General features: G+C 46.0%; 1 protein-coding gene across 1 annotated transcript in view; it reads left to right on the top strand.

Annotated features, from left to right (window-relative positions):
• Nucleotides 1-3,461: 3,461 nt before the first annotated feature.
• rhbdl3 (rhomboid, veinlet-like 3 (Drosophila)) overlaps nt 3,462-12,488 on the top strand; it is a 40,811-nt gene continuing 31,784 nt past the window's right edge. The window contains exons 1-3 of the mRNA XM_076275600.1: nt 3,462-3,944; nt 4,207-4,897; nt 5,383-5,406. Coding sequence (XP_076131715.1) covers nt 4,775-4,897; nt 5,383-5,406 — 147 coding nt within the window. The 5' untranslated portion in view covers nt 3,462-3,944; nt 4,207-4,774. The remainder of the gene's footprint in view (nt 3,945-4,206; nt 4,898-5,382; nt 5,407-12,488) is intronic.

Raw genomic sequence — 12,488 nt, 5'->3', positions numbered from 1 at the left:
CACCTCAAATGTGGTGTCTATGAGTTTAGCGTGTGAAAAAAACAACACCCAGTAGATTTAAATGACTGAATGTTTTATTTCCAATATAAAATAACTGTGGGTCAACTTATATAAACATATCTCCAAAGAAAGGGCCTAAATAAAAACCTGGATAAATTACAATAAAAAACAGCTTTGATTGCCCTTTCTAAACACTGTTTCCGATGTTTTTTGACATTAACCAAACAGTGTCAGGAGAGTTAATAGTGTTTTCGCTCAGTTCAAGCTCAATTCAAAACAGGTTTGCATATATTCACACCCTGTAGCTACATATTTCTAACATTGGCTGAGTGAGATTGTCTTTCTTAGGCTATTGGCTTTGGATTTAGAGACAAATAGCCTGGTGCAAGTGCAGGACACTTAGGTAACACTAGATGGCAGTGTGGGCATAGCCAAATATTTTCACCTGTGTTCCCATACTGCCTATGTGAATAGAGACAGTAATTTATTCCATGTAGATCAATTGACCACATCAGTCAATACAATACTTCTAATACATGACTCAACACAAGTAGGCTAGGCTACTAATAGGAATACACTCGTTATCCATATATCCATATCTGGCATATTTACATGGTGTTTTTTACACAATGTTCATTATGGTCCCTATCAAATAAACCAATAAATAAATAAACAATCCATCACAGTTTGGCTAAGTCTCAGAGTTAGTGTTCAAAGAATTTAGAGTGGCAAACCTAGCATTTAGAAAAGAAAAGAAATGAAAGGCCTAGCCTACTCAATTGGGAACTCTGATGTGCTTTTAATGGCCTGCTCGGAGACTTGTAGCCATTGCCATGGTTACCAGAAATGTGAAGTTGCCCACACCCCAGGTCTGCAGCTCTCCCAAGTGCTGATATGAGCTCCATCCATGGCCCAGTTGGACGCGGCCGTCGCATCCACTAATGAGCACCAGTAATGATGTGAATCAGACGCTTCGCCTTGTGAAATTGGCTCTTTGGCCACGGAGATGACTTCCACCCGGCGTGTCCGTTCTGCCGTCACTGTTAGTGTGCTAATGACTGTTTCTTCACGCACATTTCCCTCTCACACCAGAGGCCGTCTAATGGCCACCTGCCTGCCTCAATACAGATGATGGGCTCTGTGCTTACTCAGTGTCTGAGTGACAGTGAGTGTTAGTCAGGTCAGAAGTGCCTTGGGCCTCTCCTTTCCAGCCATGAGTGTAGACTGCAAACTGGAATTCTAGAATAGAATATATTCACACTGTGTTCTCTGGTGCTCTGGGCTTAAAATAACTTGACACTGATCAGTAGTTAAAATAACCTGATACTGATCAGTAGTTAAAATAACCTGATAGCCTACTGATCAGTAGGCCACATTTGGAAACCCACATATGAAATTGGTGTTTTGAATTTCTACTCCTCCTGGAGACAGACATTCAATAGGCCTATGTTTTTACTTTGACAGAGCTTTGTAATGTGATGTTACATTGTGAATCCAAGTTCTAGTCTCCTCTAGCCATCAAATTAGCCTTTTATTAGTATGGAGCCATCACTGAATCTGAGAATGGACAAACTGCTGCAGAAGGTTTCCGTTGGGTATTCTATTCTTCAGTGTCCAGATTATGTAAGACCTCCTGTATCCTGTGTAGGCTGCAAGGTTCTGTCTTCAAATACTGCGTAGGTGTGTAAAGACTCCAATGTTGAAAACAACCATTTGATCAATGTATTGCCATGGAAATTAAAGTGAGAAATATGGGCGAAATGTAATGTTAGAAGAACATTTTACATTTACATTTATTCATTTAGTAGATGCTTTTATCTGAAGTGACTTACAAAAATGAGAAATATCATTAAGTAGCAATCACTGTTGGGGAAGTTACTTTTAAAAACTAGTATTTGTTCGTTACTTGTTACTTCTCAAAAAAGTAACCCATTACTTTACTTAGTTACCCTCTATGGAAAGTAACTTTTTAAGTTACTCGTTACTTTTAAGTTACTTTTATGTTGCTCGACTTTGGGCAGAACCCAATATCTGTTCCTAAATGTATAGACCTACATAAAGTTCTACTATGGAGGACATAACAGGTATTTCTTTTGTGCTCTTTATTATAAAAAATGCCACAAACAGAGCACTTGACAAGAAACCATTGGGCTTATACTGTAGGCTTCAACACCACCACTAAAGCCCTATGAAACAATATAAAATAACATAGCCTCGATACATCTTGGGCATATGTGAACACAAAATATATGAGTGCTTATTTTATAGCCTTATACTCTTTCATTAAACAGGCGCTCCTCCGAAATTTGGTGCAAAGTTAGTGCACAGTGTAGGCTACAACTAACACTCACATTCCTCCCCTTAGTTTCAACGAGTTCGAAGTAATGTGAATACCTCCATTCCTCAGCAGTTAGCGTTGGCTAAGTGTCTTGCTTGCTATGATTGCTCTTCATGTCACATACCGTGTGGAGCTATGATTGCACTTTATGCTACCAGCCTCTGTCACGTAGGCTGCCGTGTGGAGCTCGTGCCTATTGTGCAAGCGTGCAGCTGAGAAAGCAGCATCGCTGTCAAATCTGTCCCTGGGAAAAGTAACATTGCGCCGATATGAAAAAGGAACAAATTTTCAGTAGTAGCGCGTTACACTACTTTTTACTCGAAAAAGTAGTTACATTACTGTAACTCGTTACTTTGTAACGCGTTACACACAACACTGGTAGCAATTAATACTACTACATCAATCAATATTACCAGAGGATGAGAGGGCTGAAATTGTAAGTAGTAGTCAAAGTGTACTGGAAGGAGGGAAGAAAGGAAAGTGCATGTTAGGTGTGTTGAGTTTGGAAGTGTATGGAGCTACTGTACCCTTGGAAGAGTTGGAGAGCTTCTTAGAGAGGGACACCCACCCCTGCTCTGTTGCCACTTCCACAAATGGAGTAGGGGTGGCAGTACCAGATGTCGTTCCTTGAAGGAATGTTGCGGTCAGGGGGTGGTAAGACCCAGAGACCATCACTTTGTAATCAAGTCTTAGTGACTTGAATGAGATGGGCAGTTAAGGGTATCGGGTTCAGGTATATTGATGGGGCCATCAATATACCTGAACCCCCCCCCCCCCCACACACACACACACACACCCCAAATACAATTTCTCACCCATGTGTGCTCATAAGGAAGTGTCTTTTGGCAAGAGAAAGTGCCCACACACACTTAGGTTTTCTAGGTAGAAGCTTGTGGCTAAAATGTAAATCTCAAAACAGCCTGTTGGCCTAGTTATAAATTATCTATTGTGATGTCAGTGTTAAATAAATGTTAGTAGCCTACAAAACATTCATTTGGAATTTATTCCTTCCTAATAATTAGTCTTCGCTCATTGCTATCCTGCTTATTATCATTCTAGCCCAATGTATGAATTGAACCTTGGTAGTTCAAGTTCAAGTTCAGGGCATGTCACTGAACCGTAACCTACTGTCTAAGATTACAGTCAAATCACTTTTGTTCAATCAGCAGTGGGTTGGTCAGTCTTAAACAGTCTGATAAGCTCTCTTGGTGAGAGCTACAGCTCTAACGCTATGTGTGCATAATGTTTTTGAGTTCCCAGGGTGAGAAGTTGGACTCTGACACACAAGTTATCTCTGTGTGCTGTCTCAGTCATGCATCAACGAGCACTGGGTGTGATGAGTGTAAGGAGCGGCATCGAGGGTAGCCAGTGCTCTTTAATGTCGAGGGTCTGAAAGAGGGGGCGGGTGTCCCTTTCTGCACTTAGTCAAAAAGCAGTCCCTGGCGGGCTTGTGTATGCGGCAATGATTCGGATCTGTGGACGAGCAGAACTTTGCCTGTGAGCTGGTTGGACGCCGGCCAGTGCACAGAATCGCTGAACCCGAGCGCTTCCGAGACACGGAGAGGTGGGCAGCCATCCGAGAAGCGCCGCGGTAAACAACAGCAAGGTACAATGACGCACCATAAATTTACATAGCCTGTTATTATTGCTGGAATAGAAAGAAAGGATTTACTGATTTTTCTCTAATGAGGTATGTCTGTGTTCTGTTTCATTTGTTCGTTTTGCGTTGTTTTGATGAATTGTTGGAACATTTTAATTAGCTCAAGTCAATTCAGTGTTTGTCCATATTATCACGGTATGCTAGACGATTACTTCACATGGCAATTTTACGCTTAACATAGTGTTTATGGTGTCATGCTTGCTTGCAGGTGAGTCATATCAGGAATTTACGGCTCCGTTATTTGGATGATGCTGTGATGTCACCTAGAACGCCAAAAACTTGGATTGCTGCCTCAATTTGACGCAATGAAGATTACAAAGCAATGACGATGACTAAAGTCACAATATGAATATGGGATTAGTTTCACTAAAGACGATTTGCATTATTCTTTGCTAAAGTGTGGATGAACACAAAGTGCGCCATACATTTAATGTCTGCTCATGGAACTTCGCTGCTCCCATTGGAACTCTTCAAGCAATTCGCCCGGATAACCTTTTAAGAAAGATTTGACAGCACATTGGTGTCTTTGTTGTTGAAAGCCTGTGAAATTCACGAGTAAACTGGCGAATAATTCAAATACCCTTTAAAAAATGCCCGTTGATGCTCTTAGAATCTGTCGCTCAACTTAAGTGACTAGAATTGTGTGCGCCACATGAACGGGTATATGCAGACTGTCTCGGAAAGAACTGTGAACATGGCAGTTGTATAGCACGTTACCCAGAGGACGCCTATGAGGATCTAATACGAGCGTGGCGGACTGTGAGGAGCTTCCCCCGATGATGCGAGACGGGGCGCGGGACGTGCAGGTAAACTCCTCTCCAGCGGTTGCATCCAACGCGGAGGGAGAAGAGATCGAAGTACTGGAAAGCACCGATGTCCTCCCCGCGGCCCCGGAGGATGTGAGTAAATATGCTGATCCGTTTCCTCAGTGTTTGTAGCCTACATCATGTATTCAACTTGTCCTCCTGAATTTTCTTGCATTTGTAGTTTAATTTGTAGTGCCGCTGTCGAATTAAATAGCTGTAAGCAGATCCAAACAGGTTAGATAGTAATTTGAAGCTGGCTGTGAAAAGCATTATGTTCTCCTCACTAATTAAAATATTCAGTGAGGATGGCCATGTCTAAGATAACTCTAATTCATATCTAGTCATTTGAAGGTAGATCAAAGCATTACAATTTGAACTGAAAGGGTGTATTGCATTTTCTAGGCTTAACTATTTGAACCTGTGTTCAACTTGTATCATCCTTTTGTGATTCACATCAGAGCTGGACCCACCAGGTCATGTGAATAATGTGAATGGGACTTTTTTGGGATGGCTTGCCCCCTTACTCTCCTTTCTCTGTCTCTTTCTCTTTTCTGTTCTTTTATCCTTTTCTGTCTCAGCAATGGAAATCTCTTTTTGACAAGGTATGTAGACCTTAGTTTGTTTGGTGTGTATGTATGTATGTATGTATGTATGTGTGTGTTGTTTGATAATGACCTAAATTATAACAGTCAGTAAACCCCACTCATATCATCAGCAGTCAGGCTTGTGTTGGTAGCTGATAGCAGTCTGTAACAGTGGGTAAAGTGTGTTGGTGGGCAGTCATGCTTTGGAGGGAACAAACCCCATGGGGAGATTGTGGGAGTGTCCACTCACAACATTGACCCGAGCAAATGCAATTAGGTCGATACATAATCTGTGGCTTCAGTTGTTGGCCACTGTCTCTGTCTTGGTGTCGTACCACCACCACACACACACACACACACACACACACACACACACACACACACACACACACACACACACACACACACACCACCATCACCACCAGGGGAGTGGGCCACGGGACAGTGTGGTCTGACAGACGGCAGGCGGACCCCCTCCCCGACACGGCCTGTGCACCTGCCCGTCCGGGGCCCCTGTCCTCCCCAGGGAAGGGGCCCCGAGAGCAGCCCGGGGGCCGGCAGGCTCGTGTCAGACGCGCTCTCAGGGCCTCCAGGGACCAAGGCTCCGCGGGAGATTAATGCCACGGCGACGGAGGAGAGGGGACGGGGTCAGGAAGTTGGGAGGGAGAGGGCATGGGGAGGGGGGGTGGGGGTCCCCTCATTGTGAGCAGGCATTAAGTGGGCCTCTCAATCCATTCCATTTATGCGCGCAGCGTCGCTTTGAATTTCTCAAGTGGCCTTCTGTGTTTGAGGCCTCGGACGATTGCGAGGGGTCACTGTCCAGAGTGACAATTCATCTCCGGCCCTGTGATTTGATTTGGCCATTACAGATTGGGGATGAAAGATGGAACAAAGCACTGACTCCATCTCTGGACAAAGGCCTGGCCATTAAACAGGCCTCGAACAAATCATTCTGGCCCCAGTGTTTGAACACAACAAATTAATTAATCACTATAATGTCAATTTATAGATGAACTGTCAATCCTTAAGCCAGGAGACAGATGGCCCTTTGTGCTGCACAGTCTTTTGGTTCAATGTTAGACCAAGCAGCAGAGAAAAACAATCTTTAAGTATTCTCTTTGAAAAGGAAACAACATAAATATGTATTCAATTTCTTTTTTTGGCAGGGTAATGGGATTCAACAGAAATACAGAACATTCACAATCTTAGCTCAGCGTATCTCTGTCCCTTAACCCCCAAAACACAACAGCTTGTGTGTTTCCTGTGGCTTTACAAATGATGAGATTTATCTGAATATTACACAGTTGTCTTATAATAGAGGCATATCAGGTTTCTCCTGAGCAAATGTCCCAACAAGCCACTTTTCAGAATCACACAACAAATTCTTTGTCCAGTGTTAACAGTACGAGTGATGGCTTCATCATGGAAGTCCCCAGGTGTGTGTGCCTGATCCTGCAGACCAGCCTCCCATCCCTTCACCTGTACCATGACATCAGAGGGAAGGGATTCCAGAACTTTCTGGAATGTTCAGATTTTCCGTTTGATGGTTTGATTGTTGTCCATGTGAACCAATGTGGTCCAAGCTTAACCTAGTGACCTAGTTTTGGTCTTTTCTTGAGCAGATTATTGATTGGATTGGTGATTATTTTACATAAGCATGCAAATCAACAACAGATCTGTGTTATTACATCACTCCTCATACAATACCACTCCAGACCTAATCCAAAGCAAACATCTGTGGCTTACTTAACAGACACAGGACAGGGGAGCATTTGGATACACGCTAGGCAGATTTCTGGTTGTAAAACAGTGTGGTTTTGCATGCCACCAGCCAAGGGACACAAATTCCATGAGGGATTTGCAGTAGCACGGCATGTTTCACATTTAGAACTTTCAAACTACCACTAGCACATAATCTTGCCCAGCCAGACAAGAGGACAGTGACCCACTGTGTCACACTGTGTTTGGGATTCACTGGGAATTTGACAACTGGTTTGCTATTCAGGGCTGAATGTGTGACTCACGGCACGGCATTTTTAGCACAGCTGGCTGAGCCTGCCTCTGCTCAGGGAAGTCACTGGTTTGGAGTGTGTGTTTTGCCTGTCAGGCCAGTGGTGTTCTCTGGTTAGCTGAGTGGCTAGTCCCCGTAAAGTGTGTGTGTGTGTGTGTGTGTGTGTGTGTGTGTGTGTGTGTGTGTGTGTGTGTGTGTGTGTGTGTGTGTGTGTGTGTGTGTGTGTGTGTGTGTGTGTGTGTGCCTGCGTGCCTGCGTGCATGCGTGTGCGTGCGTGCATGTGCATGTGTGTTTGTGTGGTCGCTGAATAGTCAGACCCTGGTGCTGAAGATTGGTGAAATGAGGAGAGGCTCTGGCTGCATTTGTGCCGTCATGTCAGATGGGTTAGTCACGACCGTGCCCTCACAGTCCTCCACGTCTCACACTCTGACTGTGTCCAGCTCCGCTGAATAGTCGGGCCATTGTGTTGCCATTTGCTCTCTAAATGGTGTGTCATTGTGGTGATATTGTGCCACAATGCTGTGTTGTGTTGGTGCAAGGATACAGAGACACAGCAGGCGTGCGTCTGATAGAATTAAGATTAGGAGGTGGCACAGTGGGCGCTAGGTGACCATCCCTCGCTCTCTCTTTCCCTCTCTCTCTTTCCCTCTCTCTCTCTGTCTCTTTCTCTCTCTCTGGCTTTAATCATGAGATCCTATTACACTAGACTGATCATGTATATGAATTAGAGAGCATTGTTGATCCACCTGCTCCTGGACCCCTAACCCCCCCCCCCCCCCCCCCCCCCACACACACACACACCCTCAGGCCACCTCCAAATGTCCTAATCGCTGTTACTGCAGGCAGCAGAAGCAGCAGCAGCCACAGCAGTCATGGCAGCCTGAATGGGAGATTGGTCCATGGCTGAGCAGAGACGAATAGAGGAGCGGTGATCATGCTGCTCAGCCAGAGAGAGAGAGAGAGAGAGAGAGGGAGAGAGAGAGAGAGAGAGAGAGAGAGGGAGAGAGAGAGAGAGAGAGGGAGAGAGAGAGAGGGAGAGAGAGAGAGAGAGAGAGAGAGAGCTGCGAGCCCACCCTGGTGGCGAGACACACAGAGCAATAATTACATCTTTCACTGCGGGGTGGGCCTGCTACTGGCTGAGGCAGCTTGAACTTGTGCGTTACCACGACTACGACCTCCCGGAGCCCCAACAATACTAGTCTGAGTCTTACCATCATCCCTTTTCCCCATGTTATTCTACCTATTCTTCTTTACTTGTGTGTGTGTGTGTGTGTGTGTGTGTGTGTGTGTGTGTGTACACATGTTAGGTGGGAGCAGGTCTTCCTCTCTGTACTTCTGAAAATAGCCGGCGCTAATGGAGGGAAGCTCCGGTCCTGTCGGCGGAGTGTGAAAGCGACGAGGCCTGGCCGGTTTATAAATAGCATCCTGACAAACGCGTCGTCGCTGCCGCCGCCTGATGATACTGCGCTTAATTGCTTCCAGCGCTGGCATCGTCCGTTCGCTTCTTCTTCTCCTCCTCTTCCTCTTCCTCTGATCAGCGCCCAAATAGCGGCTTGTCGGCTACGCCTCAAGCACTGCACCTCCTGCCTGCTCTCTCTCTTTCTCTATTTCTCTCTCATTCCTTCCTGCCTGCTCTCTCTCTTTCTCTATTTCTCTCATTCCCTCTGTCTTGCTCTCTCTCTTTCTCTCATTCTCTCTCATTCCTTCTGTCTTGCTCTCTCTCATTCTCTCATTCCCTCTCTCTTGCTCTCTCTCTTTCTCTCATTCTCTCTTATTCCCTCCTGCCTGCTCTCTCTCATTCTCTCTCATTCCCTCTGTCTTGCTCTCTCTCTTTCTCTCATTCTCTCATTCCCTCTCTCTTGCTCTCTCTCTTTCTCTCATTCTCTCTCATTCCCTCCTGCCTGCTCTCTCTCTCTCATTCTCTCTCATTCCCTCTGTCTTGCTCTCTCTCTCTTTCTCTCATTCTCTAATTCCCTCTGTCTTGCTCTCTCTTTCTCTCATTCTCTCATTCCCTCTGTCTTGCTCTCTCTCTTTCTCTCATTCTCTTGCTCTCTCTCTTTCTCTCATTCTCTCTCATTCCCTCTGTCTTGCTCTCTCTCTTTCTATCATTCTCTCTCATTCCCTCTGTCTTGCTCTCTCTCTTTCTTTCATTCTCTCTCATTCCCTCTGTCTCTAGCTGCTGCTTGTGTGATAACTTTCTGTGCAGCGTTCGTCCTCCACTTGAATCCAAATCCAGGCTAGTGTTTTCATGTTTTTTGCTGCTTTTTTCCGTTGACCCTCTCTGGGCTCTAAATTTAAGCACAGCCCTCCTGACCCCTCGTTTGCCCGTTCCAAAGAGCCGCTGAGCATCCTTGGAAGAAGAGGGGCTTTGATATGCAGATCAGGCCTGTGTGGACGAGGAGGGGAGGATGGGGGGGGGGGGGCGTTCTCTGGGGTCAGGAGGGTGAGTCGATGCCAGTGAGTGGTGTCTGCTCCACGCTTGTCAAGACGTGACAGCTGCCACTTCTGTGCCCGTGTCACCAAGCTCTCACCACAGGGACGACTGAGACAACAAGCAGCCATTCACAACTCACACGCTCATCTCTCATCTCTCTCCTTCTTTCTGATTCTCACACGCTCACTCTCATCTCTCTCCTTCTTTCTGATTCTCTTTTTGCCTTTCTATCTATCCATTTGTTTATCTATCTATCTATATCTATATCTGTCTATCTACAGTATATAATCCATCAAGGCACTTTCATCTATCTGTGTTATGTCTGACTGCCTAGTCTATGTATGTATGTATGTATGTATCTATCTATCTATCTGTATCTATATCTATCTATCTATATCTATATCTATCTATCTATCATATTAGTAAGACTCTTCCCCCATTCTCTGGCCTTCCGTGTCTCTAACCCTCTTCATTACCCTTCCTCTCCCTCTGGTCACTCCATTTGACTCCACTGGTCATCTGTTCCAGGGCCCATACAATTGGGCCCAGTTCTTTTTTGTCTGTGTTCACTCAGAAGCTGAAAAGGCTAAATTACAGTAATGCATCAAAGGAGTTTATTGCAACCCCCCCCAGAGACTGAAAGCCTTTTGTGCTGTGCTTATGACCAGCTGAGAGAGCCAATCGGAGACCTTGGAGCTCCATTTTGTATCCACAATACTATTTTGGGGCTTAAAACCTACACAAAAAGGTTAGTGTGCGTGTGATCATTGGCTATTGGAAGGCTCAAACTCGTGAATGGTCCAGCATACCAGGCCAGCTTGGGGAAACTCAAGACCAGCTGAATGGCCGGGGTCTGAGTGTGGAGTGATGCTAAGGTTACACTGTGTCACTCCCATGCAGGCAGATCAGAAAGTCACGCGGGGCACATTTTACCTACCTATATTACAGTAATACCATGCGAGCTGTACCTTTGGGTGTCTGTGTGAGTGTGCTAGATGGGGTTTTGTCTCTCTGTGTGTTTGTGTGTGTGTGTGTGTGTGTGTGTGTGTGTGTGTGTGTGTGTGTGTGTGTGTGTGTGTGTGTGTTGTAGTGGCTGGACATGTGGACTGATAATACCTCATTTGATATTCCGGGCCTCAAGTGAAACACTTAATCCATTGAGGCCGGCACATTCCAGCCTCACAGGCCCGACAGGTACGCCGGAGGAGGCCTGGCAGGTGGAGTGTTGACATGGCCACAATAATCCTGTGTGCGCCTGTCAGACTCTACCCACAATGCCCCACTCCCCGCCCCACCTGTGCTACGCCCCCTGTCCAGGGCTCTCAACAGGCTGCAGGACTGCTGCCTGAATGCAGACAGATGGCTCATTGATACTGTGGACACATGTATGCTAACGGAACTCATTAAAATGCCATTATGTTCTTTTAACGGCATTCTTTGCATCGTGGTTCTCAAAGAGGGCAAGCAACAATTATTTTCTGTTACTACCAACAGATTTTATGACATTGATGAGGATTAGAAAACATTCCGGTTCTCGAAGCCATAGAAATGGAATTGAATCAGGCATTTGGGATAGGCAGCTTTCTGCGGGTCCTTTATTTGGTGGGGGGTTTGAGCCCTGTTACTGCTGGCACCCTCCCACCTGTGATGTCTGTTGGGCTGTTGTCATGGTCACCTCAGTCTCCCCCGCTGACACCCAAGGTGAACAGCAGTGCTTAGCTTTCACTTGCGCTGCCCTCTCATCTTTCATTCTGCCACAGCTGTTTGTTCCCCACAAACACACACACACACACACACACACACACACATGCCCAATGGGTAACCAGTCCGCATAAAGGCCCGTGAGTCAAGACTCCCGAGCAACGGTGTGCTATTTTTAAAAAGTTCCCCCTTTAAAGATTCCTCAGCGTGAACCTGCGTCAGGGTTGTTGAGTCTGATGTGAATGTGTCGTCAAGGAGAGCTGTCACAATCCTTCATTAACAATGCTTTACAGGCTTTCTTTCTTTCTTCAATAAAGACGAGTTGTTGTTGCTGGCAGCCTTAGTTGATGATGTAAGGCAAGCAGAGAACAGTTGGTCAGTCTTTTCCAGTGACCACAGCAAACGCTGTCCACAAAGGAGGCTCCATGGGGCCCTGCTGCACATGCTGCTCTCAGGTGCAGCAAGAGCAGTGCTGGCTGGGAGGAGCCGAGTCTGCAGGCCGTGTGCTGGGAGTCCCGCTGGGTGGGGAGCAGCAGTCTGTGCCTCCTCGCTGGGGGGTGGGTGGGGTGGGGTTGGGGGGGTCTGCTGCAGGGCCCTCAACTTGTGGCATCATGGGTGTGTGTGTCTGTGTGTGTGTGTGTGTGTGTGTGTGTGTGTGTGTGGAGTTGCTCTGGGGACAATGGCCCTTATAATAGAATTGTCAAATGTAAGTGGCTTTGGATAAAAAGCCTCTGCTAAATGAAGAAATATAAATGTAAAATATGTGTGTGTGTGTGTGTTGGTCTGTGCTGTGGATCTATGAGGGTGTGTATGCATTTCTTTGAGTCCATGTGTATGGGGTTATGGTGGTGGGTTGGTATGTGTTTTGCACGTTGTATGTTAGTAAGTGTGTGTGTGCGTGTGTGTGTGTGTGAGCGTGTGCGTGTGTGTCTGTGTATGCGTGTGCGTCTGTGT

The sequence above is a fragment of the Alosa pseudoharengus genome, unplaced genomic scaffold, assembly GCF_046254945.1.
Source record: "Alosa pseudoharengus isolate Yale_2024_CS ecotype anadromous, Long Island Sound unplaced genomic scaffold, YU_APseudo_1.1 YU_APseudo_1.1_scf_1, whole genome shotgun sequence".
Classification (NCBI taxonomy): Eukaryota; Metazoa; Chordata; class Actinopteri; order Clupeiformes; family Clupeidae; genus Alosa; species Alosa pseudoharengus.
Note: the sequence above shows the minus strand (reverse complement) of the source record. Positions and strands in the feature narration are given on the sequence as shown.